We start from the raw sequence: 18479 nt of genomic DNA, 5'->3' as shown, positions 1-18479 counted from the left end.
TAAGCTTCAAATACAAATGATATGCCAAGATAAACAAATTGCTTAGTGAATACAAGAAGCAAATTCCTCCTTTTCTTTTTCCCCTTTTTTTTCCCAAAAGAAACAAATTCCTCTTATTGATATGTGAATAGGCAATATACTGCTAACAAAAAAAAAATGTGATAGCCAACAACCAAATAAAAAAATTTCTACTAAGATACAAGTAAATGTATATAATATTCTAGTAAAGCAATATACTACTAGATACAAATAAATGCAACAAAATGTCATAATCCAATAAAATGAGGTGAAATAAAAAAAAAGAAAGAAAAAAGAAATTTGCTGCAGAATCCAAAAGAGGGTTTAGACATACAGTCACATCATCTAAAGTTGTGTAATTTTAAGGCTGAAAATTTTGTTGTTTTAACAATTACAAAGGCTCATTTCATTTGTAGGTTCCCATGCCCACACCAGCTTCAGCACCAGGATATGAATTGAACTTGTCCCTGGCACTTGAGTAGTTGATGTAGTAGAACTCAGAGACTATGGCAGTGAAGAAGGTGAATGCGGCACCGGCCGCGAAAACTCCCTTCCTAACTGTCTCGCATGAAGGCGGGTTCTCCACAAAGAGGGTTCTGTATTTGGTGTGGTATGCATTTTCAACTGATCCAGCCAACAAGCACACCTCAGCTATGAAGAAAAACACCCTGGAAAAAGAGGGTCAGGAAACAAGTAGACTTTAGTTTCTATGCATTGATGTTGACCTCATTTTTAATTTGGTGAAGACTCTCGTGCAGTTATTTTCATATGAAGTTGATAGTTGAGAATTGTTAAATGATTTGATGTATTTGACTAGACTATACTCCAACAGTTCTCAATTATCAATTTTACGTGAAACAACTGCATGTCAATTTCCACTTTTTAATTTTAGGTCCTTATAATTTCAACTAAGAGTTTAAAAGTCTGTAATTATCAAGCCCTTGGAACACCCTAGTATTGCAAAATCCTGTTTAACTTTCATGTGATTTAATAGATAGCTATTCAATTTTATAAGATCAAATGTCACAATTTATTCAATTCAACAAAAAAAAAATTGTAGAATTCAAATCATAAAGACATTAACTAACTCACAAGTTCAATGCAACACAAAAAGAAACAATATGTGTTAAGCTTGTGTATGGAGATTAATCATGATTAACTTGGTATTACAGTTGCTAACATGGCGAATGATGATAACATACCAGCAGATTATGAAAAGGATGATGGCGCAGGCCCTCGAACCGCTGGGGGTTAAAGCCTTCCCACAACAGAAGCATCGACTCGCCACCATTATGAGTACTTGACTAACCATGAGGAACAGAAATGCACCAACACCATAGCCAGTTGCTATGTCTGAGTCATAGACACAGTAATTGTAGTTCACTTCTTTGTCCTGAACAACTCTAGCCTGCAATATCAAAGATAGAAGAGTTGGATTCGTCCCTAAGAAAGCACGAATGAGAGGGCATTTTGGTAATTTGTGCTTTATTTCTTCAACCTCAAGAATTATAAGATTATGTATCTTGTAGATCTAATCAAGGCATTGTCATGACATCTTCTTCACAAAGCACATGGTGCGAAATTGAAGTGTACATCAACTAGGACTAAATAAATATAAGATTCAGCTTAGTTAATTGTAGATGCCGCCAAAATTTGTTGTCACTAAATGTTAATTGGCCATAATGAACAATAACCGGGTAAATTTCGTTGAAATAAACTCTAAATTGAAGAATTTCCGGGAATTTGATATTTGTTTCAGAATAAATATGTTTGAAGCTATCTTTAGGCCTTCTCATAGAAATGGTTAAAGATAGAGAGATCTGAAGTTCGGCACCATTTTCTTGTTAGATAAAACAGATTCTGAGTTCTATCTATGATGATGAATTGGTGAAGCAAGATAGGAAGTTCAAGAATTTTTTATTTTTTATTTTTTGGTAAATTCTAACAGCTGAGGACAGATTCATTAAAGGATAAAATATTATAGATAGTTTCATTGCTAAAAGAACACAAATTCAACAAAAAGAAAAGTAAAAGAGAAGATCTGGGCATGCCTACATTAGAAAGATTCAAGCTTTAACATCATTTTGACCCACATTCTCAGCAATCAAGATTAGTAAAATTAAGAAGGGGGGGGGGAGAGAGAAAAGAAAAGAAGAAAACTATCCCAATTATGACTTATCCCCTGCAATGTGCAATAATCAAAAGATTCATGACAAACCCAGAAACAAAAACAAACCCAGATTTTGATACTGTATTTTGAGAAGGAAGAGACAATAAAGTTAGAAAATTGGTGAAATTAATGATAAAGACAGAAAGAAAGGAAAATGCAGAGAATACTTACAGTGCTTCTTCTCTGTTCAGCAGCCACAGCTAAACCAAAAGCAATCAAGTCAAAGACGAAGACAATGATGAGAACGAGCTTGGAAGCCATGGATGAGTGTGTGGATCTATGTTCTTCTCTTACTCACTCTCTCTGTTTGTGTATCTCTGTGTCTCTGCAAAAATGCACTCTGTTATGTTCTGTTTTGTTCTGTTTCCTTCACTTGCTACTATAAAAGCAAGCTGGATCCCAAACTAATAAAATTATTATAATAATTATTAAAATTATGATTGAAAGTTAAGGGAGGGAGATGGAAATGGGAATAAGAAAAAGAAGAATATATTGGAGATGGAAAATGACATGGCACCTGTTAGAATTTGGTTGAATTAGTCCTACATTGCTTAGGATAGCAAATGGAGTGGGTGGCCTAGGCTATAAATATGAGGCTAAGTTCTTCATTTGTTTTTGCACCAGTCAGAAACACTTTAAGCTTGTATCTGATTTTTCTTTTCCTCTGTACTCTTTGATTAGAGAGTGTTGTGAGGTGTAGTTAGATATTTGCTTTGAAAGAGTGTGGGTGTACTGGGGTGCCGGTGAGAGAAAGAAGTCTATGTGTTGTAACAATTTTCACATAGTGATATTCTCTGGTTGTCATTTGACAACGGCCGTGGTTTTTTCTCCGGTAATTGGAGTTTCCACGTTAAATTCTTGTGTTGTGATTGTGTCTATTTTATTTCTCTGTCAAAGGTGTTTTCTCAAGGGGGAATTGTGTCTTATTCCCAACAAGTGGTATCAGAGCTTCGGTTCGGTGGGATTTATTCTTAGTATGCTCTGTGGTTGCAGCCTAGTCTGACCTTCCACATCAGAAAAGAATTTTGTCCTGTGGCTTGAGGTTGATCTTTGGTTGCTGTTGTTGTTGCTGGAAGGCAGTGTGACTCTGTGAGAGTGCAGTTTGGAAAAGGTTCTGGCTAAGGAAAGACTTGGTATTTAAGTGTGTCCATTGTGACCCACCTCTCTTTCCTGGGGACCCTTCCTAGTGCACGGTCTACAGTTGAGTTATACTATTCCAGTATACGGTTGCAACAATGTCAGGATATTCAAGTGCTGTGAAGCTTGAAATAGAAAATTTTGATGGAAGAATCAATTTTGGCTTGTGGCAAGTACAAGTCAAGGATGTGTTGATACAATCAGGTTTGCACAAGGCGTTGAAGGAGAAGATCTCTGGTTGCTCTCTCTATGAGAGAAGATGATGTTCTCTAGAAGACAAGAAGTATCCTCATGGTATTACCGCACTGCCATGGATAAGGATGAGTTGTGGCAATCAGGTCCACAATTGCACACGGGCATTGGTTGGCGTTGAGATGCAAGGTGTGTGGCGGAGTTAGGTCGATGGCTGAAGAACTTCCAGGAAAAGCCAATTTGGAAGTTGCACCATGAATTTTCAGCAAGGTTTCGATCTGTACCAAGGCGAAATTCTTGGAGTGGTCTAATTCCAAGTGAGTATACTTTCATGGTGGAGTATGATAGTTCTCTGAACTATGATTGTCGGTATAGACAATGGCAGCAAAGAATTGTCGGTGTTGACAATGGAAGCTGAAGATGTGTGACTATTTCAATCAAGGTGGAGATTGTTAGAATTTGGTTGAATTAGTCCTACATTGCTTAGGATAGCAAATGGAGTGGGTGGCCTAGGCTATAAATATGAGGCTAAGTTCTTCATTTGTTTTTGCACCAGTCAGAAACACTTTAAGCTTGTATCTGATTTTTCTTTTCCTCTGTACTCTTTGATTAGAGAGTGTTGTGAGGTGTAGTTAGATATTTGCTTTGAAAGAGTGTGGGTGTACTGGGGTGCCGGTGAGAGAAAGAAGTCTATGTGTTGTAACAATTTTCACATAGTGATATTCTCTGGTTGTCATTTGACAACGGCCGTGGTTTTTTCTCCGGTAATTGGAGTTTCCACGTTAAATTCTTGTGTTGTGATTGTGTCTATTTTATTTCTCTGTCAAAGGTGTTTTCTCAAGGGGGAATTGTGTCTTATTCCCAACAGCACCAATTAAACTACTATTGAAAATAGGTATTTTACCTTCTGATAAATGAGATTACTTACCTAATTATCATATTATCTTTTTTGCTTCGGCAACTAAGCTAAGATAAATCGATAATATCCCGGTTAGTGTACTTAAATAAGTACAGAGAATTCAAATTTTATATGGTGTATATAGTCTTTGACCTATTAGAATAGAAGATATAATAAAAAACTAAAAAAAAAATCGATAATATCCCACTATTACGTATAACTAAAAAAAATTAATAAAATCCATTTTAGATAGACAATACTTTTAAAAAAATTTGTTTCTTAAAATATCATAAAATTTATTTATTAAAAATAAAGGAGACCATGTCATCTTTTTTTTTATTTGAGTTTTATTTTTTATTTTTAAAACATTGACATATATTGGACTTATTTAATACTCCATTTTAAATTTAGATCTTCTAAAATAAAAAATTAATCAAATAATAAAATGATAAATTAATTATTATTAAATTTATAATTTCTACAATATATAAATTTATTATTTTAATTTAAAAATAATTAATTTCTTAACTTTATCTTCTTATCAGGTCTCTCGTTTTAATTTTTTTTATCTTCTATTTTATATTAGCACTAGTTGTGTACCCCAGAACACTACCATAAGTTTAAGCTGCTACTTAGAATAAAGGTTTAATTTTTTTTTTTACCCATAAAAGGTTGTTTAAGGTGATATTTGATTAAAAAAACCGCATCAATAATCATGTTGGTCAACAAAGAGTAGTTATAATGATTCGAATCAATTAATTATATGTTTTAGGTTTAAGTATAGAGTTTATGAAAATTTTGACTGCACTACTAATTTGACTTAAATAAAATTCTCTTTTAAAATATGTTTAAAAAATACACTTTTTCATCAAACGATATTCATTGTCAGCATCAAATTTTTAGTTGGGCTAAAAAAATTAATTGTTTTCCTTCAAAATAAGAAAATTACCAAAAGATTAAAAACATAATTAACTGTGATTTCAGGATTAGTCTAAATATTAGTAATAAGAATTTTACTAACAAAGTTACCTGTGTTAACAAGATGAGTTTCGCTAAGTCGAATACTATTTTTAATAAGAGTGAAGATTTATTCTTTAAAATAAAAAATACAATATACAATGCACGTCCTCTTTACAAATTTAGCTATAATTTTCATTATCCAAATACTTCATTTGATATCAGAAAATTTCTAAAAGATTTTCTAACTTATATACATTTTTTATGCAATAAATATTTAAAAAATTTGAAATTTTTACAATTTTGATATTAGTTTCTAGATTTAACCTCTTAAAAAAATGTTATTAGTTAATTATACTAATAATTACATCAAAGGAAGGCTCTAATTATTAATTATCATTGCATGTTGCATGGTCTGAAATGTTAACATCTTGTCTTTATTTGGTAGGAGAGTCGGTGAGAAAGGGAACGAAGGTCGTTGAACAATTGAAAAGGGGCAATGTCGTAATTTCAAATGCGCGCGTGACAATGACGCGGTAGCTGTCGGTGAGGCGTAAAGCCAATAAAGCAAGCGGTAGCGTAGATTTTCGTTGCAGCTAAGGAAGGAACCAACCAATAAATTACAAAACTATTGGATTATAAAAAAATAAAATGAATTACATGCTTCAGCAGCGAAAAGTTAATCGGCTTTTCTTAATAAAAAAATAATATGGGATTGTTTTGTCTTTTTCAATCTTGGTCTTTTTCATTTTTATCTGGAAAAAAAAAATAATTTTGAAACTAAAGTTTGCATGTTATATTATAAGACTAACTAGTAATGCTATTTAAAAAATTGACCAAGTATTTTAAGTACAAAAGTACTTTATTTTGAGTTTTATATATTTTATTTCAAAGAGTTATTGCCAAAATGTTACTATTTTAATACGATAACACTTTATATTTTTTAGCATGATACTTAGCATTGAAAATGAGAAAAGACCATTCGAGTTTAACTAGTTAATAATTCGATAAATTAAATTAGCAAACTTGTGAATTAAACTTAAATCTTAATTTGAGTTTGTTGGTATAAATTTTAAATTACGAAAAAATTTGACTATGATTTATAGGAATAATTTAAAATACGATTAACGGATTAGATATTCGACTATAGAAAAATTTATCTTCGACTACGATAGGAATGATAATCGAAGTCGAGAACTTGATGATTTGAAATGAGTCGAGAATCGAGTTCGAAATAAAATAAATTGCGTGGATAAATACGAACACGATGCAAAAAGGTGAGGAGTTCACTGTAAAGATTCTTCAAGGTCAAGACAAAGTCATGATATGAGAAAAAAGAGAAATTAGGCCGTGGTTAATATTCTTTAGGAGCAAGTCTATCATTGAGGTCTCTAAATAGAAGAAGTTTAGAAGAATAAAGAGAACTTCAATAAAAAAATACTAGATCATCACACAAAATTCTATAAAAAGTCTCAATTCCAACAATACAACGGAAGACATGGAGTACAAATGCATGTGAGTGTTGGAAGTTCATTTTTATTTTATTTTCCTTTGTTTTCTTTTTCGTTTTAATTCATTTCTTTACTTTAAGATTTCATTGTTATTTTGCTTTCTTTTAATTTCAATTTTACTCTTTCATTTATCTAAAACTTGCATTTATTTTACGTATTTTTTTTATTTGCTACAATATACCACCAATAGTTCGACACAGTTCACTTCGACACTAACATTAAGTAATTTTAGGTCGATCTCACTCTTTTTCAGAGGAGTCGTATCTACTCCACGAATTGAGATCTTGATACAATCTTAATTCAACACGCTGTCGAGGTTATCAAAAATCAAGTGAAACAAATAGGGTAGGTTTCAACGTAAAGTTGACTCACCAACCATATTTTATATTTCATATCCCTAATCATGTGTTGCAAGCAGAATTTTCTAGATGTGTCAAAAACCTAAAATCACTCACTAAATTTTTAAGAGAAAGTGATAGTCAACTGTCGAGCATGTGGCTCGCTACACAGTCGAAATCAGAGTTCTAACTAGCAATGAACAACTTAAAATGAGATACTTTTCTTTTTCTTTAACTGCGAATGCTTTTACTTTATTCTCAAATTTACAGTCCAAGTCGATCCATTCGTGGGAATAACTGAAAAAGAGTTTTTATGATCAATGTTTTAAAAGAAAACTAAAAGTTACATTCTCTGCTTTGTTCTCAATCAAAAAATTCAATGTAAAGACGGTGGAAGACTATTTTATTTGGTTAAAAAATATGAAAAATAAATGCTATAATTTGATCCCAAAGCTTAAAATTGTCAAGATATTGATTAATGGGTTTGACTTCAAAATTAGAAAGAAGCTAGTTAACCAACAAGTTATTGACCTTGCTCAATTTAGTAGATACTATCCGATAGATCGAAAGGTTACAAAAAGAAAAATAGTAAAAAGATGAGAACTTTTTTGAAGAAGAAATAGTAGCTTTTGTTGGTTGTGTGATGAATTCTAGGTTAAAGAGCAAAATAATGTGTTTACAATCAAAACAAAAAACAAGTCTCATTTTATATGTCAATCGCTTAACTTTGTCGAAGAAAAGGTATTCCCAAAGAAAAAAATTATTAAAAGCAAGTTAAGATTGCCTAATAAGATACTAGATACAAAGGTTGGCAAAAATTCTTGCGAGTTGACCTTAAACTTTGCTGAATTTGAAGAGTTTGTTGTTAATGCGATGGTGAATCAAGAAATTTAGTTTGACACCAGCATGCTCAAAGTAAGACATATATATCCTAAGACTGGTGAAAATTTATTAGACTTGCTGACCCAATAAAAAAAGTCGAAAATGAACATAACTATATGTGCTTTAGGCGTATTATAAAAGAGAAAAAGAGAAGTAGTCGACAAATAGTCAAGATAAAAGATGCACTTTGAAAGTTGATATAGAAGATGGAGATCAATTTTACTACTTTGGATTGAATTCAAAGGTGATTTCAAAGTTTTTAATGCTTTTTCATCAAAATCGAACCCATCCAAAACTTTGAGGGGCATTTTGTTGTGTTAAAAATTTGGCACAAATGGTCGACGTCGAAAAGAATTTGACAGTTAAAGTCAAAGATCATATATGTATGAAGCACACCATGATTTAAGAAAATAAGAATGAGTTATGTTTGATGGTGAAATTACCTTATGCTTGATGGTCAAGTTACCTTATACTTGCTATCCAAGTTTACTTGAGGTTCAAGACTACTTGGGGTTCAAGACTACTTGGGGTCAAAGTTTACTTGAGATCCAAGATTATTTGAAGTTCAAGACTACTTGAAGTCCAAATTTACTTGAAGTCCAAGACTACTTAAAGAACAAGTTTACTTAAAGTCTAAGGTTATATCAATTAGTTTAGGATTTTTTCTCTATAAATAGAATTTTTTTTCTCCATTCATTCACACACTCACTCACTATAAAAATTTCTAGTCACATTGACGCACGAAAATATGAGTCACGAGTCCATATAAGTATTGGGAGACTCCATTTTCTCTTTCACTCATTTCAATTATGTTATTTCTTTTCTGTTATTTAAATTTTGTTATTTTCATTCAAGATCTTGTCAATTTCTACATATTTTAATACAGATTTTACAATTTTCAATTCTTTATTGTTTGCACTTGTTTTTTCTTACTTCTTGCTTTCTAATATTATTTATTTATTTTTTTTGTTTTTATACTTCTATTGGATACGATCTCTAAATCTTAAGAGCAACTCGCAAGAGAAGTCGTATCTATTTTCCAAATTGAAATCTTGATACAAGCTTAGTTGACACCTCCCGACTCCTGTCAAGGTCAAAAAAACAAAATCCAAACGAAATAGAATTTATATATTAAATGAAGTGAATTTAGTTAATTAGTTAATGAACTATTTTGATTGTTAATTATTAGAAAATTAGAATTTCATAATCAATTTATTAACAATAATTGATTATAAACAGAGCTTTAGGGTTTTGGTTCTAATATGCCAAAATTATTTTGCAATTCTTATTCCATCAGATAATTGTTATTTAGTCTAAAATAAGAATTTGATAGATTTTAATTAAAAAAATTAAAGAATTACAAGAATCAAAATTTTTCAATTATATTTATAAATTCAAATATATTTTTACACTTTTAACTATTTTTTTAATGGTTTATCATGAGTGAAATCGTAAATCATGCTTAATTTTTTAAGTTGAATTTAAATTTAGCCTAACTCAACTTACTTTTAAACTTATTGATGTTTAATTAGGATGTGTCTTTCACACAAAATCATCAATATGGGACACATGTCATTGAGAGAGAGAAAAAAAAACACCTATATGCGTAATGCCTTCAGATAAAAAATGCCAAGCGAAACAGTTATTTTTTTTTCCTCCATCATATATGAGGGTAAACTGTTTTTTTTTTTTTATAATTTGATTGTATTTTATTTATTATTTTGCTAAACATAATGCATGAACACTAATAACTTATTTATGTTTTTGTCTATATTTATATCTCATTTTATATCATCATTATCATTATATTATTTTACAACAGATTATATTATGATATCAAAAATACTGATATAATATATTCTGGTACAAATATACATATTTCTCTCTTCTCAATTTGTTTTAAAAAAATATATTTTTTATAATTATATAAAAATTAACATTAAATGAACAATTATACTAATTGTCAATTATTCAATTATAAATCACTCTAATTTTAATTATACTAATTGTCAATCATACATTTATATGATTTTTACGTTTATAACTTTGTTATGCACATGTATACTAATAACACATATATTGATATTCTCATAATTAATTTCGTGCGATACCGTTCATGAGTTTAAGTTCTAAGATTAAAGTATTTTGTTTAATTTTTTAATTTGTTATTTTTTATCCTTTTAAAGTAAGTTACAAATTTTTTATGATTTTTTATTGATGTAGTTATTCTCTTATTTTTTTGATAATGTGATGATATTCTTACTAAAATTTATTTTTTTATTTAACCTTATAATATGATTGTTCTTTATCGCAATTATGTATAATACACATTTATCAAATATCACATTGAAATGTTTTTACTGATCCTAATTCTAATTACATAGATGTAAGAGTTTAACAAATGGATAATAAACTCTATTTTATTAAAAAAGATGGTTGAATCTATTCATATATTATGACCAACTTAATAGAATGTAGATAAAAAATTTTTTTTAAAAAGAATTTAATTTTTGATTGAATCAAAGTATTTTATTTTATTTTTTATTTTTTTAACTATTTCATATAATGATAATATATTTTTACTTTTTTTTTTTATCGAAATTGATGTTTTTAATGTATACATCATAATTTTCTTTTCTTCTTTAACTATTTCATATAATAATAGTATATTTTTGTCTATTTAAATGCTAATTATATTTAAATCTGATAAGTTATACTTATTTAATTTGAATATATAATATTTATTTTTTACTTTTAATTTTTTTTATTATTTATGATTTTTTATCATATTTAAATATATCCAAATAATTAAATTAAAAATACTGTTAATATAATAGTATGCCATATAATTTTAATATACTTTTAAGTTATATACATAAAAAATGAATCTTTTACATTAATAGTAATATTTTTTTGTCAATAATACTAAATGTCTAAATGTGTATAAGAAAATGCTTTATATACGTGTTTTACGTAAAATTTTACATATATTAATATATTATATAGTATTAATAACAAATTTTATAGAGCAAACGTGGATATTAATACATGATTATGAAAAAGATAATATTTATATAATATTAAAATTAGAATGTGTATTAATATTTTAAATCACTTGTCATTATATCATTATGATTATATTATTCTATAACAATTGTATTTTAACGCTAAGTACGTTAACGTCGCGCGTTCTGGTGTGAGTATACTTGTCTTTTTTTTTTATTTCTTATTTTTAGAAAGTATTAACTTTAAATTATTATATTTATAAATATTTAAAAATTAATAATAAATTTGTCAATAATAAAAATATTTTATATAATATCTTTTTAATAATTATATTGATTCTTTTTTATATCTCAATAAATATTATATATACTTATATAAAGTGTTTTATTTACCATTCATAAATATAAGTTCTAGAGTTAAAGTATTTTGTTTTTGTTTTTTATTTTTTTAATTATTTCATATAATGATATTGTATTTTTTGTATCGAAACTAATTTTTTTAAGGTATAAATCATACTTTTATATATTATTAAAGTTAAAATGTGCGTATTAATATTTTAAATCACTTAATGCTAAAAATGTACGTGATTATATTATTTGAAAAAAGATAATATTCTATTTTATTATAAATTATACTAAAAGTAAATTATTCAAATTATACATATTTATTTGTTCTTAAATTAGAGAATCAAGTTATTATATTATTATCATTCATTAATAAATTAATTTTTAATTTTAAAATATTATAATTAAATATATAGACTCTGACTGAGGAGTATACATGTTAGTCTATTAAATAGATTTTTTAAATTAAAGAGAATAAAATAATATTTAATTTTTTTATTTAAAATTCATAATTTATTTTAGATAGTTTGAGATTTTTGTTTCCTCAATGTATTGAGTATGACTTTATTTTGGTACTCTTTATTATTATTAAAGTTAGAATGCATCCATTAACGTTTTAAATCAACTAATGGTAGGGCCATACATGAATATATTATTAGGAGAAAGATAATATTCTAATTTATTATTAATTATACTAAATATAAATTATACAAATTATATTATAATTATACATAATTATTGGTTCTTAAATTAAAAATTAAATTAATCTTAAAAGTATGATAATTAAATGTATAAACTCGGATTAAAGGGTAAATATGTAACACTCTATCACACAAAATTTTATGCTTAAGTCGTAAAATAGAGGTGGTGTGGTATTACGACCTCTAAAATAAAATGAGTACATATAATAATAGAAGAATTATAATATGCTAGGAGCCTTGAGGAATAGAGGAAATAAAAATCGCAAAATAAAAGCGCAACGCTCAAGGAACAAGTTAACTTACGTGCTAAGAAAATCATAACTATTAAACATAAGATGACAAAAGTAGGAATAGAGTGACAAACATACAAAATAACAAGCTTCTAACTCAGTTCGCGAAGTCAAGACTGTCCGGAGAATATTTACACATATATACATATGTATCCAAAACCCAAAAGTTATACACAATCCTGCCTCTCCATAAACCTCTAAGAGGATTAAAAAGAACAAGTTAAGGAGAGAGAAAGCCAAGTATATATATATATATATATATATATATATATATATATATATATATATATATATATATAACCCAGTAACCATTTCGCTTCAAGAGTCCAGATGCCTAACAAGATGCCTCTTGACCTGCATCTGAAAAACAATAACATAGTATAAAATGAGATCGGAAGTTTTAGTATGGTAAAGGTGCCACACACATAATATATAAGGTCTTGAGAATGTCAGAGGCAATCCTAGAACGCTGACACTCAGATTATAGAGTTTAAAGTATTAAACAGGAGTCATAAAAGGTGGTTTTCTAAGAATATTTAAACCTAACTTAATTTACCTTGAATCTAAGTTCCATACTGCCATTTCTCCATTCTTCCAATTCCATCATACATTTTCACAGACAATTAGACAGATAAAGGCAAACACAAGAATGTTACAATTATTGCAGGTAACAAGTACACATTTAGCATGACAAATACACATAGGCACACCCAATTAAGGCACAAGCAAGTAGTTCAAGTAATATGCATATGATGCATGCCTGTCCTATGACTGATGAGACCCATCTGTCGGTTATCCAGCCAACCCGACAAGTCTGAATTGTACTTAGACTGTCCCTCGACGTGCATCCCCAAGAGTCTATGCATAGTTTTTTCTCAAATGATCAATATTGCTCAATGGGGGTAACATTCCCGATAATTTATATAGTGCCCGGTCCCACTTATATCGTAGGGTCAACAGAGTATCGAGTTTTCAACCTGGTACACGTGGTAGCAAACCACGGTACTTAATCCAGAGAACCTCGATCCTCGTATCTCAGATCATTAAATCATTCAAGCCAAATTTTATATATAATATTTTATCAGAACATCCAATCAAGTATCATGTATGACTCATCCATAACATCTTATCATCAATTCATTACTTTTCAACTTTACTTCACCTTCAAGTTATTCTCATTTCCTAACTTCATCTAATTATCAAATTTAACATTAATATTCATGACTAGAGGAATGAAAATAGAGGTTTAGATGTTTAAAATTTAGTTTGAAACATTAAAAATCATGTTTTCTGAAATGGGATCCACGCGTACGCGTGACTCACGCGTGCGCGTGAAAATGTAAAACTGCAGTTCGCGCACGTGTCTCTTTATCATGTGTATGCGTGGGTGTAAACTTCATGTCACGCGTACGCGTGAACAAACTTGTTTACTCTTTACGCGCACGCATGGGACTCGTCGTGTATGCATCGCCAAAAATTCGCTCCACGCGTGAGTAACGCGTACGCGTGGACGTACGGCTTTTAAAAAAATATAAGGCAGATGCACTAGTGAGGCAGCAGTAGCAGAATTGATAAAAGAAAGCTGCAGAATTTGGTTCAAAACATAGTTTATAAAATCAAACTTTCAAAGGGCATAATTCAATCATTTTAAATCGTTTTTCTTCCGTTCTTCGAATGGTATAAACTTTACGAATCCAATTTTTATTTAAAACAAATTGAAATCAATTTGGGATTACGAAAGCCAAGTTATATCCCGTCAAAATTCAGCCCAAAACCAAAAGTTGATAAACAATTGTAAACCTCATTTTCATTCCATTCCATTCTTTTCCAATTCTAACAATACCAACTCAAAAGCCAACATAAATACTCAATAAATTTTACATCATTTCATCAATCTCCATTCCATAATATTACACAATTACTAGTTTGCATACGTTTTTTTCTTAATTATTTTTTTAAAAAATATTATATAATCAATTATACATAAATTAATATTTAAAGATTATTTATATTGAGATTTGTCTATAGTTCTAATATTCTATTTCATATCTTTTTAATTATTATTATTATTATAATATTTTGAGTGAGTAAATCATCGATAATTTATAATTCAATCATTTTAATTCTACAATAGATTATATATGCCAAATATATTGACGTGACACATTCTGATGTCAGTTTGAATATCTCTCTTCTTAATTATTATTTAAAAAATTATTATGTAATCAATTATATGCAAATTAATATTTAATGATTAATCATGTTGAAATTTGTTAATAATTCTAATATTTTGTTTCATATCTTTTTAATAATTATGACTATTCTTTCTTATATTTTTGTGATTTTACTAATTCTAATATTTTATTTATATCCTTTTAAAAATTATACTTTTTTATATTTTTGTAAATGCTATATATTGTTTTATTTTATCTTTTATGAGTGTAAATTTTAGAACTAAGTATGCTGACGTGACATATTCTAGTATTAGTCTACATGTTAATACTATTTTTAAAAAATATATATATTAAGTAACTAAATTTGTTAATATTTAATGATTAATTATGATGAGATTTATCAATAATTATAATATTTTATATCATATCTTTTTAATAATTATCTTGATTCTTTCTTATATCTTTATCAATATTATATATGTTTTTTAATAATTCTTGATTCTTTCTTATATAATATTTTGGATATAGTATTTTTTTATTTTTCTTTATCAAATTTATCTAAATAGTTAGATAATTATTACTAATATTTTTAATAATATATTATTATTTTCTACTACTTAAATGAGTATTTTATTTTTATTTTTATTATTATTATTATTATTATTATTATTATTATTATTTTGATAATATTTGATGAATACATATAAAATGCACTTTAAAATATTTTAGTTTAATTTTTTTATAGACATTGAGTTATTTGTTTACTATATACAATATTTTTTTTTAAATATAAGTACTTTGTGAAATTTTTATTTCATAAATTGTTTGATATTAATATAAATAATAAAAAATATATAAAGTTATTTTATATAAGATAAATATATTTATAAATAACTTATTTAAAAATATATTTCAGACATGAATATAAAAAAAATAAATATTTCTTATACATCGCACTACCAATACATACATTATTATTATAAAGTATAAACTAAACCCGGTCTTCAGACACATAGCTAAATCCTTTAAAATTTAAGTCACAATGATATGTTTTGCAATTCATACAATTTCTAATAATCATTATTAAATGTAAATGAGATTTTAAATTAAGATTATTGTAAGAGTTTCTCCATGTAATGCGGTGATAACGCCTTTAAATTAAAGGCTTTAATATTTGTCTTAGGATACTCAATGCACCGAAAATATTAACTTTGCCTCATTAAGATTGTTTTTAATCATTAAAGTCAACAGGTGAGGACACCAATGTTTATTTGTCCAAACAATATATCGTATAAGTAATAGTCTTATACCAAAATTTTGTAGCTCAATTACAATAATTTTATGTATTCAAGACAAATGTGTACTAAACCACTAGAAAATTAAACTACAAATCAAGCTGCTAATTGAATTTCTCCTTTTTGTGTTTTTTTTTTTTTCGCAGTTTGAAATTAATTGACCTAATGACCTGCAATATTCTAATCCATGTGCCCAATCATCACATTTCAGATCTAAGCATCACAATTCATAACAATGTTATGTTGTTTTTAATGTAAGATATATACATATGCTCTATGCAAATTAATTGGTAGGGTTACAGAATGACATATCCAATGCCCCATGAACAGCTAAGCATGGTTCTTTTTTTAGGTTTCTTTCTACCCTTTTCAATGCCTTGTCTCGTCAATTTTCTTACGGACATGCTATAATTGCTATTAACATCGTTGTATTGCGGTGGTGTTATTGATCCTTACCCTTTTAATAAGTTACCTGTTACATCAATTAAACAACATAGAATTTAAAAAAATATTATTCGTATATTAAATATTCTAGATATCCATATAAAAATATGATTATTATTAATTAATCATACATTTAAATTATTTTTTAATTAACAAAAAAATTCGTATATAATTATTAAGAAAATATTAATATTAAAATACAATTTTGTTAGAAAACAAGAGGGAGTTCAACCAATTCCTGCCAACTTTTTAATAGGCTGGATTTCGAAACTCATCTTAATAAAAATAAGATAATATACATGAATGTTTCTTTTGTTAAGTATCAGAATGTTTCTTTTTCATACCGAATGGATGTTCTTTTATATATTGTTCGAATTTTTTTGTATTGCAAATGTGAATGTCTCTATTTTTTTAGGAACTTCATATTTTTTTAAAATTTTATAGATATCTAATTATTTTGCCAAAATATAACTGGATATTTCTTTTGTTAAGTATTAAGATATTTTTTTATATTAAATGAATATTTTTTTATATTTCTGTAATTGTTCAATGACAATTCGTTCTCCACCACTACTTCCTTAAACAATTCCTAAAGCTGAAAAAGTGCAAGGCAGAGACTGATTTTAAAGGTATCTACGTGATGTTTTTGACACGCACCTTCCCTATGGGCGAAGCTTCATATTCTTTGCTACCCGAGAAGGCCCTTAGTTCGGGGTCTCCCATCTGGCTCAACGGAGACTTTCAATTCTGCGACTATGACAGAGCTAAAGAAGTTTACATGCATGGCATTCGAACTCTCATACACATTCCAACTACCGATGGCGTTCTTGAAATGGGTTCCTACGATTTCATCACTAAAAACTGGGCTCTCCTTCAACAAACCAAGTCCCTCTTTGGATCGCAACACCAGCAACTCAATGCATTACTCCTGAGAAGTAGCAGAGTCTTGGGTGAGGGCAGAGGCGAAGAGGGCCTGACGGTGAGAGAGAGAGGTCTCTGTGTGTGGTTGTTGAAGGTGGGTAAGTTAATGTGAAAGAGAAGAGGAAGATTTTTATAGGTTTTAATTATGTTTACTTAATCAATTTTAAATTTTTTAAATTTAAAAATTTAAAATTAATTATTAATATAATTATAATTAATTAAGTTATTCTATTTTTGACTGATTAGGAGTTGGTTTCATATATTTTTTTATTAAAATAATATTTATTGTAAAAAATGTACATATAGCAAAATTGTAGAATTTAATTTGGATAGAATTCCACTAGGGAGCTAATGAAATATTTGTACAATGTGTACAATGAGCTATTTATTTGGTCCAATATGAGTTAAAAAATAAACATACAGAATAAAATACTACTAATTTCTCAAACACAATACATCCATACTATCTAGAATAACCATCCGGATACCAGAGGATAATAAACATCTGATATCCTACTGAATCAAACATCTCTAATTTTTATTGTACATATTATACAGATACTTCGTTAACTCTCTATATTATCTCATTTGGATATACTACACTATGGTGCAATTAAATATTACCTAATCAACCTATATAACTGACAATTTACACAAACTCCTTAAAAGATTATAAGTATAGACATAACGGATTAAACAGTTAAGCAATAGGTGCAATTCTCTTTTCTTAAGTTAGCTTTTAAAGTGAAGTCTTCAATTTTCATGTTAGTGTCATTTGGTCCCAAAAGTAATAAACACATAAAACTCGTTCATTATGAAGATAAAGACAAAACTTTTCTAACTTTTTTTATAGTTTTTATAACTTTTAAAATTAGAAACCAATATATATATATATATATATATATATATATGCTCTAGATCTAAGTCATAACCCTAACTAAGTTCAACCAAGTATTTTAAATTCACGTACGCACGTTTTACTATCGTCGCTTCTTTTTCTTCTTCTTCTTCTTTTAAATTCTCACAGGTAAGTTCTTCTTTTTTTCTCCTCTTTCTCATTTCCCTTCTTCTCTGATGCTGTGTCTTCTTCTTCTTCTTTTCCTTTTTTGGTTATCTTTCTCTTTTGTTATTGTCGTCACCAACAACACCAACATCACTAATATTTTGCTAACATCTTCATTGATTCTGATTTTCTTTAGTG

The 18479-nt window shown here is 28.2% G+C and overlaps 1 protein-coding gene across 1 annotated transcript; it reads right to left on the bottom strand.

Annotated features, from left to right (window-relative positions):
* Positions 1–70: 70 nt before the first annotated feature.
* On the bottom strand, positions 71–4529 carry LOC112707375 (uncharacterized). The gene is made up of 4 exons (XM_025759084.3): positions 4389–4529; positions 2360–2705; positions 1221–1426; positions 71–686 (listed from the first exon to the last, which is right to left on the bottom strand). Exons 2-4 carry the CDS (start codon positions 2447–2449, stop codon positions 425–427), a joined length of 558 nt encoding a protein of 185 aa, XP_025614869.1. The 5' UTR covers positions 2450–2705; positions 4389–4529; the 3' UTR covers positions 71–424.
* Between the last annotated feature and the right edge of the window lie 13950 nt (positions 4530–18479).

The sequence above is a fragment of the Arachis hypogaea genome, chromosome 8 (assembly GCF_003086295.3).
Source record: "Arachis hypogaea cultivar Tifrunner chromosome 8, arahy.Tifrunner.gnm2.J5K5, whole genome shotgun sequence".
Classification (NCBI taxonomy): domain Eukaryota; kingdom Viridiplantae; phylum Streptophyta; class Magnoliopsida; order Fabales; family Fabaceae; genus Arachis; species Arachis hypogaea.
Note: the sequence above shows the minus strand (reverse complement) of the source record. Positions and strands in the feature narration are given on the sequence as shown.

What these genes read in the sequence shown, in the direction of transcription:
- LOC112707375 (XM_025759084.3), bottom strand. Translation starts at nt 2,449, where the DNA reads ATGGCTTCCAAGCTCGTTCTCATCATTGTCTTCGTCTTTGACTTGATT. An exon ending in CTGAACAGAGAAGAAGCACT is followed by an intron (nt 1,427 to 2,359) that starts GTAAGTATTCTC and finishes TTGATATTGCAG; the next exon opens with GCTAGAGTTGTTCAGGACAA. An exon ending in ATCCTTTTCATAATCTGCTG is followed by an intron (nt 687 to 1,220) that starts GTATGTTATCAT and finishes CTCTTTTTCCAG; the next exon opens with GGTGTTTTTCTTCATAGCTG.